At 43.2% G+C, this 23,043-nt stretch overlaps 1 protein-coding gene across 2 annotated transcripts in view; it reads left to right on the top strand.

The window, feature by feature from the left end:
- kcnh5a (potassium voltage-gated channel, subfamily H (eag-related), member 5a) overlaps positions 1 to 20,715 on the top strand; it is a 109,255-nt gene extending 88,540 nt beyond the window's left edge. For both annotated transcript variants that reach the window (XM_028953675.1, XM_028953676.1), the window contains one exon: positions 17,302 to 20,715. In XM_028953675.1, coding sequence (XP_028809508.1) covers positions 17,302 to 18,435 — 1,134 coding nt within the window. In that variant the 3' untranslated portion in view covers positions 18,436 to 20,715. The remainder of the gene's footprint in view (positions 1 to 17,301) is intronic.
- The last annotated feature ends 2,328 nt before the right edge of the window (positions 20,716 to 23,043 follow it).

A 23,043-nucleotide genomic window follows, 5' to 3' on the forward strand; every position in this document is an offset into this window, starting at 1 on the left:
TGTTGGAGTGGTCCTTAAGTACTCCCATTCTGTGCGTTGATTGGCCAGTTGGTGAGGGAATCGGTGGACAGAACCATAATCCCAATCTCTGCCCACAAACGCATTGCACCCCAAACCATTCTACGATCCAAAGGACGTAACACCAAAACATTAGCCAGAAAGCATAGGATCTGAGAAGTGGTCTGTGGTCACCACCTGCAGAACCACTACTTTATTGGGGATATCTTGCTAATTGCCTATAATTTCCACTTGTTGTCTATTCCATTTGCGCAACAGTGAAATTGATTGTGAATAAGTGTTGCATCCCAAGTGGACAGTTCCTAAGTGTGACTGACTTGGAGTTACATTGTGTTGTTTACATTTACAGCATTTATCATTTACAGCATTTATCAGATGCCCTTATGTAGAGCGGCTTACAAGGGACAGTCCCCCCGGAGCAATTTAGGGTTAAGTGTCTTGCTCAGGGACACAATGGTAGTAAGTGGGATTTGAACCTGGGTCTCCTGGTTCATAGGCAAGTGTGTTACCCACTAGGCTGCTTGTTTGTGTTCCCTTTATTTTTTTAGTTTCACTTTATGAATTAAGTGACCAAAAATATTAAACAAAAATTGTGTTGCTTTGGAGGTCACAATCTTTGTGACCTGCACTGGAGCTTGATTAGGGGTCACCATGACTGTGGTCTGTTGTAAAGCAGACCATTTTTGTGCTCAGAATAACAAAAAGTTTTAATTCCTTTCTGGATCAGTGATGTGTTAGTAGCTTTGATAAAGAAAAAGAGCAATAACCTCATGTGTCACGTCCACGGGCTGACTGGGAAGGAAGCGCAGAAGCAGGACATACTGGGAAACAATGATTTATTAAAACAAAGTAACAAAGTAACAGGCACAAGGGCCAGCATTCAACTACAGTGTCTATGGGTGATGATGTGTAGTCATTTCAATAAATCCAGTGAAGCAGGGTCTACCTTGACCAACCCAAAATTGTCCTGGGCAGTGTCAGTATTCAGACAGAAAGATGGGTTATTCATTTTGGACTAGCCAGTTTTCACGAGTGAACACACACAAGTTCATCAATGGTTAAAAAAATTATTCATTGGTCATTAGTTGAATTTCTCAGCATTATATGATAATGGCATTTGCTTCAAGATGTTTAATGCCACTTTCATTCTGTACTGTTCAATATGAGAAATCCCAAAAATCGACACCTTCAAATGAAATCTGTTTAGCTCAGATCACGAAGATGAGCTCCTTTGTACTTGCATATTCCTTCATTCTTCAGCTACATTGCATATTGATATATTCTATAGTAAATAGAATATATTGTAATCTGGGGCCTATGTACTGCAAAATGCAGCAGTGCTGTCATAAAACATAATAGTAATTTTTATATCATATAATTTTTTATATTAAATGCTCTTTAAAAATATTTTTTGGGGTTATGTGGAAATGCTGTTTTGCACTGAACGTACAGTTTGCATTGCAGACATTATTCATTTATGTTTTGTTTAATAAAGCTTAGATAGTTTAAAAATGATTGACTTACACTTAGACAATTGACTTTACTGCTTTATGTGGAGCAGAGGTCAAGTGAAGTAGGATGGGGCAGATTATGTCAGTTTTATCTTCTGCTTTTATGGCTAACAGCAGCTAACGGCATTCTGACTTGTGACTTGCTAATACTGATGGGCATCTGATGTTATAAACTCCTTAGAGGCAAATTTACATTAAATGCATGGTGACATTGGCAACACTTCACATCAAGCACAGACACAACCTTGCTGTCGGACAAGGCTTTAAGGGTTTAAAGGTCTGTAACTGTGTTAGATATTACTATACACTATAACTAGTGTGACAAACATTTACAGGGAGTGCAGAATTATTAGGCAAGTTGTATTTTTGAGGAATAATTTTATTATTGAACAACAACCATGTTCTCAATGAACCCAAAAAACTCATTAATATCAAAATGTTATCATGAATGTTTTTGGAAGTAGTTTTTAGTTTGTTTTTATTTTTAGCTATTTTAGGGGGATATCTGTGTGTGCAGGTGTCTATTACTGTGCATAATTATTAGACAACTTAACAAAAAACAAATATATACCCATTTCAATTATTTATTTTTACCAGTGAAACCAATATAACATCTCCACATTCACAAATATACATTTCTGACATTCAAAAACAAAACAAAAACAAATCAGCGACCAATATAGCCACCTTTCTTTGCAAGGACACTCAAAAGCCTACCATCCATGGATTCTGTCAGTGTTTTGATCTGTTCATCATCAACATTGCGTGCAGCAGCAACCACAGCCTCCCAGACACTGTTCAGAGAGGTGTACTGTTTTCCCTCCTTGTAAATCTCAAATTTGATGATGGACCACAGGTTCTCAATGGGGTTCAGATCAGGTGAACAAGGAGGCCATGTCATTAGTTTTTCTTCTTTTATACCCTTTCTTGCCAGCCACGCTGTGGAGTACTCGGACGTGTGTGATGGAGCATTGTCCTGCATGAAAATCATGTTTTTCTTGAAGGATGCAGACTTCCTCCTGTACCACTGCTTGAAGAAGGTGTCTTCCAGAAACTGGCAGTAGGACTGGGAGTTGAGTTTGACTCCATCCTCAACCCGAAAAGGCCCCACAAGTACTCCACCTCCACCTTGCTGGCGTCTGAGTCGGACTGGAGCTCTCTGCCCTTTACCAATCCAGCCACGGGCCCATCCAGACTCACTCTCATTTCATCAGTCCATAAAACCTTAGAAAAATCAGTCTTGAGATTTCTTGGCCCAGTCTTGATGTTTCAGCTTGTGTGTCTTGTTCAGTGGTGGTCATCTTTCAGCCTTTCTTACCTTGGCCATGTCTCTGAGTATTGCACACCTTGTGCTTTTGGGCACTCCAGTGATGCAGCTCTGAAATATGGCCAAACTGGTGGCAAGTGGCATCTTGGCAGCTGCACGCTTGACTTTTCTGAGTTCATGGGCAGTTATTTTGCGCCTTGGTTTTTCCACACGCTTCTTGCGACCCTGTTGACTATTTTGAATGAAACGCTTGATTGTTCGACGATCACGCTTCAGAAGCTTTGCAATTTTAAGAGTGCTGCACCCCTCTGCAAGATATCTCACTATTTTTGTCTTTTCTGAGCCTGTCAAGTCCTTCTTTTGACCCATTTTGCCAAAGGAAAGGAAGTTGCCTAATAATTATGCACACCTGATATAGGGTGTTGATGTCATTAGACCACACCCCTTCTCATTACAGAGATGCACATCACCTAATATGCTTAATTGGTAGTAGGCTTTCGAGCCTATACAGCTTGGAGTAAGACAACATGCATGAAGAGGATGATGTGGACAAAATACTCATTTGCCTAATAATTCTGCACTCCCTTCCCTGTATCAGGACACTAATCCAGTTAGTAATGTAAGATGAATTTATCCCTCTGACAAAGCACGATTTGAGAGTGGTGCATTCAGCTCAGGTCTGTAGCAACAGAGTTGATGACATAAGCATGTTGTGATCCAGCTGTTTCCATCTGCTGTGGAGCATAACGGGGCAGCCTTTTCAGTGAAGACTGTGAGACCAGTGAGCAGAAAAGTAGCCATGCTTAAAAAATCCTGTCTTCTACTGAGCTGTTTCTCAATCCTGTGCATCCATGTAGTATCAGCTTTGTGGCTGGAGTCAATGCTTTGACTAAACTTAATCAGAAACAAGCATTTCTAGGATAGAATCACAGCAGTTGTCATATTATAATGTTGAGTTCATATTATGTAGAGTTTGTACATCTGGCCCCTATTTGCCTGCCTGCAATTCTCCTTTTCTCTAAAAGCATTTAAAACCATATTGCCTGACCAGTGGGAGTGTAGGAAACAAGAGTCCATCTGTAGGCTGTGGAAAGCAGCATGTCTCAGATGAGCAGCAACTACCTTCTGAAACATTTATGCTTGTCTTTGTTCTTTGTATGCAGATTTTGTTCTGGGTGGGACGGTCAGTGGATTTAATTTAATCTCATAGATGTTTCTCTTTCTGAGAAATGCAGCCAAATCTTTAATAGGTTGCTTTCACATGGCGTCAGGTTGTCAGGCGTGTAACCACACAGACAATCGTGAGAGAGGTACGCCCTTGTAGCGTGCGGGATTGACCCAAACGCGGAGAGAACCGCGGGAGGTTGGAAGACACACGCGATTGTTGTTGTAACGCCCAAGCGCTAAAAGCGGAATCCCACCGGGGAAACGGCGTTACGATAAACCGGCCGATAACAGTAGCTCGCGAGCTGAAAAGATGGAGGAACTCACGGTACCGGAGATGGAGAGGACTGGATACGGGAAACAGGTGAGAGCTCATGGACCATGAATTAAACACGATGTCTGAGCGAGGAGCAGGCACCAGGACTTCCTGTTTATCTCCTGTCCTAACCAATCCTCGCTCTTCCTCGCAGTCACCTGACTCGCTCACCTGACAGGACCCCCCCCTCGACGACCGGCTCCTGACGGTTTTGGACGAGAAGGCTGGCGGCGATGGAAGGCCGAGATGAGGTCCGGGTCCAAGATGAACCGGGAGGGAACCTAGGACCGTTCCTCGGGGCCGTAGCCCTCCCAGTCCACAAGATACTGTAAGCCCCGGCCACGAGGACGAGAGTCCAGGATCCGGCGGACGGTGAAGGCGGGACCACCATCGATGATCCGAGGAGCAGGCGGAGGGGCTGAGGGGGGAATGAGTGGGGAGGAGACATACGGCTTGAGCTGGGAGATGTGGAAAACGGGGTGGACCTTGAGAGATGAGGGGAGGCGCAGAAAATTGCTCTTGGATCCGGGACGGTAGGCCAGCTGGAAATCGAAAGATTCAAAAAACAAAGCCCAACGAGCCTGCCGGAGGTTGAGCTGTTTGGCTGAGCGGATGTGGATCAGGTTCTGGTGGTCGGTCCAGATCAGGAATGGCTCAACAGCGCCCTGGAGCCAGTGCCGCCACTCCTCCAGAGCCCACTTGATGGCCAGCAGCTCACGGTCCCCAACCTCGTAACGCCGCTGAGTGGGAGAGAACTTACGGGAAAAGAAGCAACACGGATGGAGCTTCCTGTCTGGACCACGTTGTGAGAGAACAGCGCCCGCGCCCACATCGGACGCGTCCACCTCGACAACGAACTGCTCAGCCGGGTCCGGGTGGCGAAGAATAGGAGCAGAGGTGAAGAGACTGATGAGGTGATGGAAGGCCCGAAGTGCCTCTGGAGGAAGAAGAAACGGCCAGGGTTGATGAGCTGGTTTAGTGAGAGTCGTCAGGGGTGCTACAACTGAACTGAAACCCCGGATAAAACGCCGATAGAAATTGGTGAACCCCAGGAAGCTTTGCAGCTGCTTAAGACTAGTGGGTTGGGGCCACTTGGTCACAGCTTTGACCTTCTGGGGATCCATGGCCACGCCCTGGGTAGAGATGGTATAACCCAGAAACGTGGTGGAGCGCTGGTGGAAGGCGCACTTTTCCAGTTTACAGTACAGCTGGTGGGCAAGCAGACGTTTCAAGATGGCTCTCACATGAAGGACATGATCCTGTTCATTCTGGGAGTACACTAGAATGTCGTCCAGGTACGCAAACACCCACCGGCCCAGCATGTCCCGGAGGACATCGCTGATGAAATGCTGGAACACGGCGGGCGCATTGCACAACCCGAACGGCATTCACTAGGTACTCCCAGTGTCCTGTTGGAGTAATGAAGGCGGTCTTCCACTCATCCCCCTCCCGGACGCGCATGAGGTTGTAGGCGCTGCGCAGATCCAGCTTGGTGAAGATGGAGGCCCGGGAGAGGGAATCCAATGCCGTGGAGAGGAGAGGAAGCGGGTGCCGGTTCTTGACGGTGGCCTTGTTCAGCCCCCGGTAGTCAATGCAGGGGCGGAGACCTCCCTCTTTCTTCTTAACGACAAAAAAACCTGCGGCCGCAGGGGAGGTGGAGGGCCGGATGAAGCCCTGTTGGAGGGCCTCCGCGATTTAATCCTCCATCGCCCTGTTCTCTGCGGGGGACAGAGAGAACAGTCGACCACGAGGCAGCACTGCCCCAGGTAAGAGGTCGATGGCGACGTCATAAGGACGGTGCGGAGGCAGGGTGGAGGCTCGCTGTTTGCTGAAGACCTCAGCGAGGTCATGATAAGATGCAGGGATGGATTCGATGTCGGCGGGCAGGGGGGCTGGGGATTCTCTGGAGCACGTGCTTGTCCTGGGAAGCAGACAGTGCTGGCGGCAGGCAGGACCCCAGTCCAGGATGCGTCTTTCAGACCAGAGGACGTGTGGAACGTGGAGCTGGAGCCATGGATAACCCAGGATGAGAGGTGATGAAGGTGCCGAGATGACCAGGAAGTGGATGTGTTCAGAGTGGAGGCCGATGGACATCAGAACTGGCTGGGTCTGAGACTGGACTGGATAAGGTTGGAGAGGGTGTCCATCGACAGAGGTGACGGGAATGAAACGGGTGACTGCCTCCAGGGATATTCCCAGCTGGGAGGCTAACCCTTGGTCGATAAAGTTGTCGGCTGCTCCTGAGTCCAGGAGAGCCTCCAACTCGACCCGCTTGTGTCCCAGCTGGAAAGTTACCCTGAGCGAGAAACGAGAACTAACGATAAGAGTGGACGTGCCAGGCAGGGCTCCCCCGACACCTACCTGGCTGCGCCGTTTCCCGGACGGAGAGGGCACTGGGGACGGCAATGTGCCGAAGAGCCGCAGTATGCGCAGAGGCCCTCTCTCCAGCGGCGGTCTCGTTCCCCCTGCGGCAGTCGTCCAAGCTGCATGGGTTCCTCGGCCGCTGGGCTAGCGGCCGTGCCGGGAAATGAAAAACGAGGCGGAGACGGCATATGAGTGGAAGGTGGTCGGGACCAACGTTGAGCAGGTGGAGGCCGTGTCAGAATCCGCTGATCTATACAGAGAGCCAGATCCACCGCCGCATCGAGGGTTTGAGGAGCTTCCTTGCCAGGCCCTCTATGACGAGAGCGCGAAGAGCGTCGTCTCCCCAAGAGAGTTTGGCTGAGAGGGTTCGGAACTCTGAAGCGTAGTGGCAGACTGAGAAAGACCCCTGACGCAGATGGAGAAGCTGGGAATCTGGAGCCCTCTCGCCGCTGGCTGGTACGAAAGTCTTCCGGAGCTCCTCGGAGAAGAGAAAATAATCGTTGCAGATGGGTGATTTGGCGTTGTATAGGGCCGCCGCCCACTCCTGTGCACGCCCGGACAGGAGAGATGTTAAGAGAGCCACCTTGGCGCGAGACGTCTCATAATGGGAGGAGTAGCACTCGAAAATCATATCCAAGGTGGCTAATAACCCGTCCGGGCGGCCACCCACCCCGTTCCATTTATCTGGCAGAGCGATACGAGGACCGGCGGTGGCGCCAGAGAGCTGGCGCTGTAACACTGTCATGGAGGTGGAGAGTTGCAAAATGGAGTCCTTGAGAGTATTAATGGTGGTGGCTTGTGCATCAATAATACCATGTAAATATGTGACTTCCGCCTTCACGCGCTCAAACTCCGCTGGGTCGACTACGGGCTCAGACATCCTGTCAGGCGTGTAACCACACAGACAATCGTGAGAGAGGTACGCCCTTGTAGCGTGCGGGATTGACCCAAACGTGGAGAGAACCGCGGGAGGTTGGAAGACACACGCGATTGTTGTTGTAACGCCCGAGCGCTAAAAGCGGAATCCCACCGGGGAAACGGCGTTACGATAAACCGGCCGATAACAGTAGCTCGCGAGCTGAAAAGATGGAGGAACTCATGGTACCGGAGATGGAGAGGACTGGATACGGGAAACAGGTGAGAGCTCATGGACCATGAATTAAACACGATGTCTGAGCGAGGAGCAGGCGCCAGGACTTCCTGTTTATCTCCTGTCCTAACAAATCCTCGCTCTTCCTCGCAGTCACCTGACTCGCTCACCTGACACAGGTCAAAGCATTAATTTTTTAGAGGATAGGAAGAGAAGTAGTAAGGATGTGTCGTCTGTAAAGTTTGTAGTTTTGTGTGCTCTAATCGTTCTAAATGAGAAACAGTTGAAGTGGTTACACCTTCCAACATAGATGCCAAAAATAATTTTGTTGCGGCAAGAAATCAGTACAAAGTTGCATTTTTACAAGGTTGGTTTGTTTTCTTTACTTTTCCACAAATAGCAAATTGAAGGAGAAAGTGAAGTGATTGTTATTCGAACCGGTAACCTTCTGATTACGGGTCCGCTAAATTGGTATGCATTGTGATGAGTTCCCACCTGCAGGGACATCGCAGTGTCAAAGACACTGAATAAAAAATGCAAACATTTGGCTCATATACTTTTATCATATTTAGTATGTGAACAAAAAAACTTTTTTCAACCTTTTGAAGTCAAATTTGAAGTACTTGTATTCTGAATCAGAACTAGAATTAGTTCTTGCTAAACAATTTTATTTGTCTCATTGAATTAGTTTCTTTTCATACCTTTCATCCAGCATGTTAATTGTTTTCAACCAGTGAGGTTTTATTCCAAGGCACTAATTAATCTTAGAGCCGAAGATTGAACCACTACACCACTGTGAGGCAAGCACACTTGTCAGGTTGACGGCACGTGGACACATCACCTGTGCCCAATCCAGACAGCGGTTAAAAGTCTGTGACTGGTGCTTGACCTGTTCCTGTTAGTGTGTTCTGTAGAGTTCTGGCAATCGCCACACGCCTGCGGGCTCGTTTATGTTCTACCCTTTATTCCCCTGTTTACAGCAATCACGCTGGTGTTTATTTGTATTTATTTATTGTTTGTAATAAAATCCTGTTTCCCGAATGTCCCACCTCAGCGCTTCCCTCCCCCGTCAGCTCGCCGTCGTGACAACACTGGTGTATACACACACACACACACACACACACACACAAAACCCACATACAAAGACGGTTCAGGCCCACCATTAATATAAAAAATGTGTATGCATACAAAAGCGCTTTAGTTGTGTTTCATTGTAATTGATTCTAACAGCTGCTACACCTGTAGAGAGTCAGTCTAGTAACATTGTTATCTGAGATGCTCCAGACGCTGCCTCAAAGGCTTGCCTATTTTAATAGTGTTTCTATATTTGTCATCATGAATAAGGTATGTCTTTTATTCCTTCAGACTGCAAAGATTAAGTGGAATAGATCTTGCATGACTGAGCTGGGAAGTGGTCAGTCAGCTGTGCTGAATATAAACTGTTTAAATGAAGGGTCATGGTTATGAAAAAGTGGACTTTGTAAAAACACTTGTATGAAAATGTTATGTGAGGATTTAAAAATTGTGCTGATAAACTGCAATCAAGTGCGCTGTGCTGTTATTATTTCTAATTAGAAATTGAATTTTTTATTGTTTTCTTAACACAGCAGTCCCCTCTCTCTGTCTGTCTTGAGCATATAAAATAATACAGAGCAATGTAAGTGTGCACTGGAGCGAGATTCATTATCTACCAGAGACCTCCTGGGAGATGGGAAGTTACTCCCAATGGCAGCACATCAGGGTGCTGAAAGGCCACACAGGGATAACAAGGGGCCATGTGACACACCATGCTCTATTTTTACCTCCCCAGACTGTCGATCAGCCCGAGGAGACGATGCATTTTTGAAATCGCTGCATGGATGAACAGTGTAACTGTGTAAAATGTTTTCATTTTTATACACTCGGCATCCCAATTAATATAATAAAAATAGCCAGGGGATAATGCTAACAGACTAAAAAGACACAAATAAACAAAATGCTGAGCTCGGGATGAACCTTAGGAAGTATAATATGAACCTTATTAAAGCTAAAAAGATGAGTAGCCTAGTGTCCACAGCAGAATGTCAGATTGGGCGTTATGCACCTCCCCTGGGTGGACAGACGGCTAATTAACACAGCACCTTATTAACACAGCGTGCAATCAAAGGCAGTGCAGAAATGTGCAGACACAGAAAGCTAACTCAAGTCCCAGGTCAAGAAGAGGGGGAAGGGGCTGGACATTTTGAGTGCATCTTCTAGTAAGGGACGCTGGAGATTTTTTTTTTTTGTGCTCAAGTCAAAAAGTATAAATCAAGTCATTAAACTCATATTTAAATTACTTAGTTGTGTAAATAATTGCAATAATTAATTTTTATGGTTTTAGATTAGTGGAGCATGGTTTGTTTAATAACTGATATATTTAGTAATTGAAGAGTGGTCTTAATTTGTTTTCATATGTGTCACAAGTTCAATTAAACTTGAAGGTGAAGTTGAGCTTTGTCATTTTGGCTATATACATGTTAGACAGTACATAGTGAAACGAAATAACGTTTCTTCGTAACCTAGTGCTACATGTAACTAAAGTAAAAGTGAAGTGATTGTCACATGTGATACATAGCAGCACAGCACACAGTGCACACAGTTAAATTTGTCCTCTGCATTTAACCCATCACCCTGAGTGAGCAGTGGGCAGCCATGACAGGCGCCCGGGGAGCAGTGCGTGGGGACGGTGCTTTGCTCAGTGACACCTCAGTGGCACCTTGGCGGATTGGGATTCGAACCGGCAACTTTCTGATTACGGGGCCGTTTCCTTAACCGCTAGGCCACCACTGCCCCTTTTGAATTATTAGACAAAGTAATATACTGACATAACGGTGTGCAACACTGACAATCTAGGCTGCATAAGGTGCATTCAGCTGACACAAATCTCAGGCCATAGAGATGAGCATCATTATCTTAAGCAATTAATCCTTTTCATGCATTTCAGTTCTAAATGATAAAAATAATATTTTAACAATGAAGACAGAGTCTAATTTAATGCAGCAGCCCAGTCTGCATGCTGCATGTTGGGTCTATGGAGTCCCGATCCATTAAGCCCTATTGGTGCCACCTGGGATGGATCAGGACTCCATAATCAGGTGCATGCGCACCTGCTGTGACCCCATGGCATCACTGTACCCCAAGGGCGCAGTGCCAAGGCTACCAGACTCCCATCACAGGTGGGGGGCGGCGGCAACCACAGGTTTCCGGCCCTGCTGTCACTGGTGGTCCTCTCTAGCACCAGAGGACCCTGAACTTCTGGCTGACCTCCAGACAACATCCAGCATGGTGGCATCAGCCCCTCCAGTCTCCTGCACACAAGAACCAGGGTCAAACCTTCCAGTCACTCCATGTCCCCTTTGACACTTCCTGCGTCTGTCCCTGCCACCCCCGGGGAGGCAGTCCCGGACCCCTACCACAGGGTGGTGCGGTCTGGGCACGTGCAGGCCCTGACACTGCACATCCTTGTTGGTGGCATATGTGTGTGGCAAGATGGCGGTCCTCAACCACCCGGAGACCAGTATCCAACCAACAAGGATGATCCTTCAGGGTCTGTGCAATCCCTGTCACTGCATGGCCCTGCCTCCAGCAAAGCAAGAGACATGCTGGCACTCTCCCTGCATGTGTTGTCATGTGCATGGGCTGATAGGGCTGCAGAGACGGGACATCTGGACAAAGGGATTTATTAATAACAACAAAGGAAAAATGGCATGAGGGACAAAACTGGGGAAACACCAAAGGAACAAACACAAACAAATCTGCAGGCATGTGGCGATTGCCAGGAACTGAAAACATACAGAGGGTAAGTCCCGATCCATTATAGCCCAATTGGTACCACCTGGGATGGATCAGGACTCCATAATCAGGTGCATGGGCACCTGCTGTGACAGGCCCATGGGCCAGGGGCATCACATGATCAAAGATTCTAGAGCGTTACACTGAATGTGCTCTCTGTCAGGGCTCTAGACTAACTCTTTGCACTGATTGCACTGGTGCTCTTTTTTTCTTGGGTGCACCAGCACAGAAGTTAGGTGAATTAAATTTTTTGCCTGCATCGCACCACAATTTTAAGACAGTGAGTTACGTATGCTTACACAGTCGTGTTGTTAATGTTTGTGCTGATATACACTGCTCAAAAATAAAGGGAACACAAAAATAAGAATTAATAAAATATTCATATTAAATTCTTTATTCTTTAAATAGTTGCATGTGCTCACACACACAAAAAAACAAGAAAAACAGCTTACAGGCTGATGCAACTTTGATAATAAGTCAAAATGAGGCTCAGTAGTGTCTGTGGCTTCCATGTGCCTGTTTGACCTCCCTACAATGCCTGGGCATGCACCTGATGAGGTGGTGTATGGTCTCATAAGGGAACTCCTCCCAGACCTGGACTTAAGCTTCCACCAACTCCTGCACAATTTGTGGTGCAACATGCCATTGTTGGAAGAAGCAATACGTGATGTGAGACACCTGTGAAGAGCACAGAATGCCAGTGGCAAATTTCACAGAAATTCACTGATTTCACAGAAGTATGATTGACTTGGAGTTGTTTAAGTGTTCCCTTTGTGTTTCTACATTGTGTTGGTTAAGTGTTCCATTTTTTTTTTGAGCAGTGAACTTGCCTCTGTACACATCGTAATCTGTTGTGTGTCAGTGTCGAGGCCGCAAACAAAATAAATGAATGAATACCTGTATCTTCAAATCATCATCGGTTTGTGCAGATCTCACAACACTGCCCCTAAAATTATGCAGGCATTGCATCCGTATCCATTCTGTAAATTTTTCAGTTTGTGCAGCTGTACATATGTACCTATGTACATTAACAGCAAGTCTGCCTTTACAGGTTCACTTTTTATATTGCTGTCTACATGGTTAATATTGACTTGTAAATGATTAACGAACAATCTAAATAGCATAAAGTTCTTTATCTAACGCACACTTTTACAAAAAAGGTAACTTACTGAAAATGTGTTGGTGCTTAAATTGCTTCACTGAGCTGAAATTGAATAAAAAAATTATTTCAGTCTAAATTAGATTGAAAATCTAAATTAAAACTGCGAGGGGTTTAAAAGCTTCAAACTGAACAATGTCAATGTTTGTTTAAACTTGTTTATCATCTCTGCCTGATTATCTGTTTCCTGCTGACTGTTGCTGAAAGGCAGCAGGAAGATGTGTGCAAGGAACAGTGTGCTTTTGTTGTGCTTTTCAGAATTGAATTTCAAATGATATATATATATATACACACACACACACACACACACAGAGACACAGTTTTACAATATATCATGATATAATCATATAGTGACCCATGTATTGTGATAGCATCATTTTGTGAGCACAGCGAACTCTGTTTCACATCCCCTCAGACAAACAGTGTGTCACATTCTCCCCACCGCGACATCGCTGCAGCTACCTCTCTTCTGCCTGCATCCCCAACGCCCCAGGGGGTCACCAGCACTCCAGTCTCTCGCTCATTGACTGTCTCCAGCCAACCCAGCATGTTTGCACATGCATCCTGCAGCAAAGCATGATTTCAGTTCGCTTTCGATATATCATTCAAAACCCCCAGACATAAATTAGAAAATATAGGTAAATTGTCACTTCCCAATCATGTTTATAGGTTCCCTATTATGAAATTTAATAGCCTGTCTAAAGCTATACACACCGAAACAGCACATCCTGTTCTCATTGTGTGATTCGCTAAAAGTGGCTGTAGTTCTGTACCAGTATTAGGGGACCATTTAGACTTATATAAAAGCAAAAATAAAAATCATAATACACTCTAAAAACTGCTGGGTTAAAAACAACCCAATTTGGGTTATTTTGGTAACCCAGCGCTGGGTCAAAAAGGGACCAACCCAACGCTGGGTTATTTTGACCCAACAAGTTGGGTTACACGTTTAACCCAGCATGCTGGGTTGTGATTATTAACCCAACTATTAGTTAAAAATGACTACGCTGCTGGGTTGAATAGAACCCAAAATGGGTCAGAAATTTTATATAGAAACTTGTGATTAAAATTACTAAAATAAAAACAATTATACAGCAATACATATTTCAATAATGGAATTTTATTCATGACAAAACATGTAAAAAATGTGTCCATATGAATTTAAGACTTTTTTTCCATCTCCACCTCAACATTAAGACAATTTTTATGAAAATGTATCAAACTGTAGTCACAGTGTTTCTGGAATAAAGTCAGTAACAATGAATCAGATTGAAGCCAAATTAACTTTAGAAAAACACAATTTGACTTGTAAATGTAATGAAAAAAAGTTTTCTTGTCATGCATAAACTAAGATATAAGAGTCATCTGTAAGAAACACACAACAAAGCAGGCATTAAGAACATCTATGCAGTAAGGATCAGATTGTCAAAATAAACTTGCAACTTTCCTAAAATGTGCCCTCTGTAAAAAAAATAATAATACAATACTAGACACATCAAGCACAAGAAGAAAATCAGATACAAAATGAACAACTGCAAGCCTATTTGCTCTAATCACTACAAAGTAATTGTACAACAATCAGGCATGAAGAGCTGTGCTATAAACATAATTGTGTCTTACCCTGCTAGCTCATTCTTCAGCTTCTGAACCTTTGGAGGAAGCTCACTTCTACCTTAATTTCACATTGCCTGCTGAATGAAGGTAAACGTGTTTTCAAGCACTTTGGGTGCTGCAGGTGAAGTGTGTAGGTTAAGCCAAACAAGAGGCACATTGCTTGAGGTAGGTTGGTGAGTGCTTCCCTTGCCCTCTTGGTTGATGCCCAGTCTTGAGGGGTTGAGTTATGGCAATGCTGGGCTTGATGAACTGTTGTGCAAGAAACAAGTGCAAGAAACAAGACAAAAAGAGAATATTCAGGTTAACAGCAATTTGTCTACAATCAACTGTATAGAATTATCTAATATTATAGATTTTGTAATTCAATGTGATTTTATTTTAGGCACTGTAAACAATCTATTTTGTGTGTTTATATATATGCGTCTGTCATGTTGTGACAGTAGGTGGTATATTACACAATTTGATATTTGAATGGTACAAATGGAGAAAGGGTTTACTCACTGAACTGCTCTTGAAGAACATAGATGCATCATCTCCAAGAATTATTGGAAGTCCTCTCAGGACAAGGTTGTTGGCTCTGTGCTCTGCAAAGTGGTATAAAACACACTTGAATGTAGAACAAAGGAAATAAATTTTATATCAGTTTATTTGTCCATATAGAGAAATACCACAAGAGAACAGTTTATGTATTGAACTAACCATCAATACCATTATGAGAAGAAAAGAGAAATATCAACCCACCGTTGTGTTGTAGCAGGTGAGCTAATTGCTTTCCTATCCGACCTGTCTTCCTCTTGAAATTTTCATCAAAATTGGACACAACCCATCAAGAACACCAAAGAACTCTTCTTTAAAATTTCTACCAACAATCCTGTTAAACTCCAGGTAAACCTGAAAAATATTAAATATGCTCAGTTTTGATATTCAGGCAGAATTATTTATAACACAAATAAACCTCTCTGAACATCATGTATGTAAAACAAATAAGAAAAAAAAAACATTAAAGGACACATCCACAAACCTAGTTTTCAGTGAAAAGCACTGGCCAGCGTTGGATCATCTGGTTGATGTCAGGCTCATCCTTTACAACCTCCTCTCGTCTAAGAACAAACGTGATTCCTGATGCAAGCAAGGAAAGGGCTTAGTTCCTTCTTGCATAAATTCCATGTTTTAGCCTGTAACGTTTAAAAAACTGTGCTCTTCTCGCAGATAGTACTTGCATTTCCAAAGCATTTTAAAGTGGCTTTAAACAAAACTAGTAGTGCAAAAAAAAAAAAAAAGCATATGTTGAAAGTGGGTGTTTATTTTTTCAAACCTACATTGAAATAATTTGAATTCTACAAAACTGTATGTAGAGAAGTAGAGCGCTACTCTAAAAACACATTGCTGCAAGTATCAAATGCTCACTGTTCCCTTAAGATGACCTCATAATTAAATGCATGTTTCAAACTACAAATGTTCCAGCAGTTTCTAATTTGAATAGAGAAAACAACTCACCTTGTTCATCCACAAAATGGTTCTTGTTGCAGCAAGCAAAACTCCTTTAAAAAAAGTCCAAACTTGAGAGAAACAGACAAATGTAGACAGAAAGGTATACTTCTAAAATACAACATTAAACCCCAAAACCCCCTTTCACAGCGTATATGCAAAATAAAGCTTACCGATCTCCGTGTGAGTGAGTACACACAAATTGGTGGCTCCAATGCAGTCGCAAGATATTAAGCATTGTTAGCATAGCAAGTATTAGTTAGCAAGATATTAAGCAGTGAAGCTTGCAGAAAAAATTCTCCTCTGTCCTTCTACCCGCAGCTTTTGCCTCAGAATTTTTTTTCCGCCCGTCTCCTAACCCCGCGGCTTTTGCTCATAAAATTATTTTTTTGCCCTTCAGAAAAATTTTTTTTCGCCCCTCAGAAACTAAAGACGGTGCAAAGACAATGGCGGCTTCTCTCGCTGATGTCCCAGGTAGTTGACGTGACGTGCGTGCTCTCTTTCAGGTCCGTGTTCCCAACCCAGCACCACTGGGTTACAGATCGAGACCGATTTTCAACCCAAATTGGGTTAAATCAACCCAACAGCAGCCTCAACCCAGCATTTGGGTTGAAAAAACAACCCAGCGTTTTTTAGAGTGTAGGGGACCTTTAATAAACATTTCATCTGAATGTTGGTCCAAAAATATATACAGCATCTTATCTTGTATAAAAATCTGGTGTATAAGGGTGCAGAAATCTGCTTCTAATGATTTGACAACTTCTCCAATTAATGCACTGAACCAAAGTCTGGTCACACTGAATCAAGTGACCACTGTTTTGTTCTTGACTGCTCATGCATTAGAAAAGCCTGGCAGACTGGTTTGTGAATAATTCTATATAAGAGAAAACTATTTCCATGGCAATTATGTAGCTATGTAATCATGTAGGCTGTGGTTGTAAGCAGCATTGGAAAGCTTACAGCACACTAAACAGAGTCAATGATCATTGCATCTGATCTTCCTACAAAGTACCTTTTAAACATTGATGGATGCCATTCCTCTAACACCTCTGTGTTTCACTGACATTTTATGGGTTTTTGGTTAAGGCTCATATGCAATGTGGAGAAGCTTTAATTAGGGAATGTCTTTACTGAGAATGTCATCACAGAAAAAAGTTCTACACTGTTTGGAAACTTTACAAAAGGAGTCTCCAACAAAAGTGAAAGTGAAGTGATTGACATTGTCATTTTGAAGCAGCACATGGTGCACACAATAAAATATGTCCTCTGTATTTAACCCTTAGTGAGCATGACAGGTGCCTGGGGACCAGTGTGTGGAGAAAGCAATTTGCTCAATGGCAAAGTACTGGCCAACTACAAGTACCCGAACTTCAGTGGAAAAGAAATGTGTATCTGTTCATCATTTATTTTGAGAACTTTTTAATAAGACAGGTTGTTCACAGGTTGTTGTCTCATACTAACCGTTGCCTCATAGTAATCATGCTCATTTTTTTATAGATCATCTTCCGTAAGATTGCTGATGTGAAGAAAGAGGAGGAGGAGCGGCGGGAGCAGAAGAATGAGGTCACTCTTTCTATCCCAGTAGACCATCCAGTGCGTAAACTCTTTCAGAAGTTCAAGCAGCAGAAGGATATACGTAGCCAACCTGACTTGGAACACAACCAAATACAGGTGGAGCACCATCTCCATCCCCTGGCTCACCATCACCACCACCTCAATCACCAGCAGTCACAACACCCTCAGTATCAGGTCCACCACCCTCTGCAGCAGAGCCCACCAATGCAAAATGGGGCACTGGGTATTCGTGGAGGGGGAGATGATGGAGGCTCAAGTGTTGTCACCATCTCACAGATAACACCCCTTCAGACCTCCCTGGCCTATGTTCACACTGAGAACACTGAAGGAAGGGGCAGTCATGAGGCCATGGAGCTAAAAGTCAGTACACCATCACAGCCCAAGGCTGGTGGAGGACGTGGAGGGGGTTGGATGCGTTTTAAGAATGCGGCTGGAGGGGGAGCTCCACCACCACTTCCTGGACTTGAGAAGCAATTGAAAGCGGACAAGTGGGGAGAGGTCTCACAGTCTGAGGTTAACAAAGACCAAGAAGCTGACGGGGGTGAGTCTGTCGGTGGAGGGGGATCTGGAGGGGATGGCAGTGCTGGTGAAGAAGGTATTGAGAAGAACCACCTGCACAAGACTGACTCATGTGACAGCGGCATCACCAAGAGTGACTTGCGCATTGACAGGGCTGGCAGCTCACGGAGCCCTTATGAACGCAGCCCGATGGATCGGAGCCCGATGGAACAAAACCCATTTGACCAGACCAGCCCTGGAGTCGGAAGGTTGACAAGCCAGGTCCACCTCTTCCAGACTCTGCCCGAACAAGCCCTGCTACAGACAACACTTCAGGAAGCCAAGTTTGAGCTGAAGGGGGACATCCAGACACTCAGTGCTAGACTGTCTGCTCTGGAGGCCCAGGTGAGCGAGATTCTTAGACTGCTGTCAGACAAGGGAAGGCCGAATCTGCCACCAGAGAGCGTTGGTCGCAGAACCAAAATGAAATGCCAGGATATCTTCACTGTCTCCAGACCTGTCACACCTGACACAGAGAGAGACAAGGATCCCTTTTGAGGACAGAACAAAATATATTTTGTTCAAACCAATGATGTTAATGTATCAAGACATACTTCCTGGTTTCTGTTTTCTTTTTTCTTTGAGGAAAAGCAAAAATATTTAACTTGATTATTGTAAATGCATAGTTGCATGTCCAGCTGGAATCTGGCCTGCCAAAGAATTCTACAGAGGATAGTGATTGCTAGTACTTTCTGCATGCAGAATTGAGTGTAAGGAGATTGCATTGTTAGAGATACACTGAGTAGCCAATGTTGAAACATTTAATATAGAACTTGCTAAATCTGGCCTTATCAGATATCAATCTCTCAGAAATGTAAGAAGTTAAAGATACAGAAGACAGAAATAGTTAAATGAAGATTTTACAAAGTTTTTCATTATCACATTGGTATGTAGTATAATTATGGTTCACATGACTGCTTAGTTTACAGTTATTAGTATTTTGAGGATTTGTGGTGATTAGCATTGCTGCCTCATTCCACCAAGACTGTGATTTTGAGACAATCAAACATGGTCATGCAAGCAAAAAAGCAAGTGAGTTTGTGAGCTGGTGCTTTTGAGTCTATTGTGGGTACATTGGTTGAAACTTGAATGAAAGATCATTATGGGTATGAATTTTGGGTCAATAAACTCTTATAGAAACAATACAATGTCAAAGCAGTCATGGTGACAGTCGGGCGTCTGATAAATGCTGTAAAATGATAAATGCTGTAAATGTAGACATAATGATTTAAATTATTGCCAGGATACACTTGTGATGATGATGTGTAATTAAGGTTTTATTAACTTATACTTACCTTCTACATCTTAATTTGTTTGCCCAAGTGCATATTTATTTAATTCACTAAGTGGTTGAGAAAATTTGAGGGAAGCTGTCATTGGTTGTTTTTATTAGGTGCTTTGTGCATGCTGGACAGTTTCTGTGTAAGAGAATGCATGCTAGTGGTTAGGTTTCTTTTTTAGTTCTTAAGCCACCATTGCATTGCAGGTGACCACAGATCTCCTCACAAATGTCTCATAAAGCATGTACTACTGCACAATATTCACAATCCTGCATGATGAGAATTTCGATTTGTACATAAACATTTTTCTCATGTGTTCGTATAAGTTCCAAATTCCAAATGTTGTTTTTTGTCATCGCAAAAAGTAGACTTTCTTCCCAGATAGAAGGGATGGCCAGTATGAATCCTGCACACTGTTTTTATCAGATGTTTACAAACCTGCAAACCTACTCCTAAACTGTTCACTATTCTACTCACGTTAGGGTCATTCCACTGTCAATACAATGCCTATTCATTCCCCCTTTCAGAGGGAATGTAGCACACTGCAGGATTACAGTTACTCCTCCAGCTTCACAAAAAACTTTACCAGCACCTCAGTCTTGATAGAGGTTGTTTTTGAGATGTTTACGTCATTTGAGGTTCTGCCTATAAAAGACGGCTAGGAAAGGCACAGTGGTAACTCAGCAAATTATTTTCTGCATGATACGACAAATTTAAAAAAAGTTAGTGTTCATATAAAAATCCACAATATGAATAATTTTGTGCATTTCATCTAAACTTACAACTGGAGGAATCATTGGAAGAAGGTGCTTTCGATGAGTAACAGCTTTTTGTGAGTTTAAGAAATAATCTAGGTTACAGTAGCATTATTGTCAGGAGAGCAATATTTTCCTGTAGAATAACACTAAAGATGTCAACATTGTCACAGTGCACAAATGACAAAGGAATGATCAGAGTGCTTCTATTTTTCCAGATGAGCCTGGAAAGAGTGAAATATTTATAAAAGCAATAAAATTTTGCATGTAGATAAACTACAGTAACAGGAGTGGCACTTTGATGCGACACTTTTACAAATGTCCTCTGCTGCTCTGTGTTAAAGAATATCTATCAGAGAATCTCTCTCTTTCTCTATATATGTATGTATATTGTGTGTGTGTGTGTGTGTGTGTGTGTGTGTGTGTGTGTGTGTGTGATAGAAATAAGAGGTGGAAAGAGAGACTTTTTTTGACTGCCCCCCCTCACCCCTTCAGGGATATCAGCATTATACTGAGTGCACACCAATCCTAAGCAGGCACCATTGCCTCTGGTGGCCTGGGCCTTTACTGCATGCTGCACTTTTGAAGTCAATGAGAATGATGATTGCCTGCTGTAGCAGCTTTTTGCTGTGAATTTTTACACACATGTACGAAGAAAAAAATGCAATCACATAATACACAGACACCGAATTTTACGAATTGTACATGAAGCTTGCTTTTTATTTGGGTAGAAAATTAAAATGATTCTGGGTAAAGTGTTTATTTTTACCACAATGGCATGAATAAAACTTTCTTAAATTATATATTATAATTAATAAATCAATTTATTGTACAAACATTTTGGTTGTGTGTTTTTTTTTTTGTGTTGTTGTTTTCTATGTTTCATCCTGCACCAACAGAAGATTTCACAATGTATTTTTTAAAGCCAGATTACAACCAGAAAAAGCGAAGTACACACAAATATATAATACAGTACGTAAGTGATATAGTGATCACTAAGAATAAATGAACTAAAAGTGAAATGTTGCTGAACTGTTAGATTCAGGCTGAATCTTTTTTCAGTTACCCAAAACTCCACCCCACACATTAACCCCATCTTAAAGCCAGATAATTAAAAGAAAAGTAGGATTATTAAATTGCTGAAGTCTTAATGGATAATGATGGGATTTGGGATTTTGTTTTGAAAAATATTAAAAGAAGTCCCCCCCACCACATTGTGAAACTTTTTGCCTGTGTCACTAATCTTATCGAAGCTTAAGCAGGTCTCTCAACCATTGATCATGGTGGGCTGGGTAACACTGTAACAGGGTCAGACGTGCATCTGCCTCACCAGTGGTGCCAAAAGTGCAACTAGGGGATTAGGTTCTATGTGACAAAGTTTGAAATATGTCTCTCGAATACCTTTCTAGGCTAGGACCAGTACATATGGCTAAGGAAGCCAATCAAAACATGTTTAACATGTGTTGAAACTATAACAGAACAAATGGACACAGAGTGCCTATAAAGTTGTGTTCTAGTGTATGTTTGTGTACTTTACGTTTTCTGAAGTGGGCGTGTAGTTCAGTGATGACAGCGTTCATAAAATACCATCACCATTAGTGTTCACTCATCAGGCTCTATGAAACCATTAAAAGATCAGACATATCATGCAACAAAACCTCAGACACCTGGGACTCAACACTTCTCTCTGCAATTCAATACTGGACTTTTTCACAGCAATGGCACAAAATGTCACAAACCCGTCACATTCCCTCTTCAGCCTGCGCCTTCTAGAAAAAGATACTAATATCTTTGGACCATTCTGCATGACTGCAAAATAGGTACATCCACCAGGCTGTTAAAATGCTGAACTTTCTTGAATGTAAAGACTCATATCATATCAGCCATAAATGCAATGATTATTACAACAGCTGTCTGACTTCTCTCTGTTTTCATAATCTATACCACCACTTTACAATGTATCACTGATATTGTGTTTGGACTACTGCCATAATGGCTAAAAAACACATTTTTTCAGACCTCTGTTTTTCAGCAAGAGTGCTGTTATTTTTTATGGTGTAGTACATTCAGTCCTTTGTCATGGAAAACAAACTTTGTCACTGACCCAATGGCCCTAACATCTTAGGTGGACAGAAAAATTTTAGACTCCTGTCAGAATTAATGGCAGGCTGCTTGGTTCCCCATCTTGGTTGTGAGCTGATGCTGACTGACAGGCTGTGTCGTGTCATGGTTACTGGTCAGTGACATTTCTTTTGGACCTTACACTTTGTGTCATCACAGTGCAGCTCTGAAACTTGAATCAACTGACATGATACATTCAGTTTCTCACAGACTCAGTGTCAGGTGAGAAGAGACTTTCAGCAGGGATGACAACACCACTTCTACCAAAGTGATAAATGCTGCATATGTCAAAAGTGTTGAGATACAGATCTCCTTCCATCTCTCCCCACTGTCCCTGTGAAATGATTGCAGTGTGTTAGCACCTCAGCAAGTCTCTAATCTTGTTTACTGAATGAGAACTGTGTCCTGTAGGACATAGCTTTAAATCTTGCTGAACAGAGTGTGGTTTTCTGTGATGGCTATGTGGGTGAGCCGTGGAGTTGTTGTGCCACTGAGCTGCTTCCACAAAGTTGCTTCTTCTTTACGTTGATTGTGGAAAGCATGAGCTGCAGCTTTTGTTACATCAGCAGCAGTCATGTCGACGTGAACCCCCACATTCCAGGTCCCCAAAATAATTACACGATTTGGCTGGGTAGATATTCTGGAAATGCAGCAATGTAGCCATGGTGACAGTATCACAATACACTTGAAGAGGAAGGAAACATACACACAAACATACCTCTCAGACTTATATTTCCACATATTGTGTGTGTGTGTAGCATAAAATAGCAAAATGTTCTTTTTGTTGCTCCTTCCAGTCTGCATAAACTCTTTGTAATCCAGAGGCAACTGATTGCAGCATGTAACAGGAAGATACACATTCCAGGCTGGGCAATAAACCCTGTCTGGCGTGTCACTGGCATAGCTGAGAGGTTAGACCCATCATCCTGTCTTCCCAGTGAGGGATCAAG

This window comes from Denticeps clupeoides, chromosome 14 (assembly GCF_900700375.1).
Source record: "Denticeps clupeoides chromosome 14, fDenClu1.1, whole genome shotgun sequence".
Taxonomy (NCBI): Eukaryota; Metazoa; Chordata; class Actinopteri; order Clupeiformes; family Denticipitidae; genus Denticeps; species Denticeps clupeoides.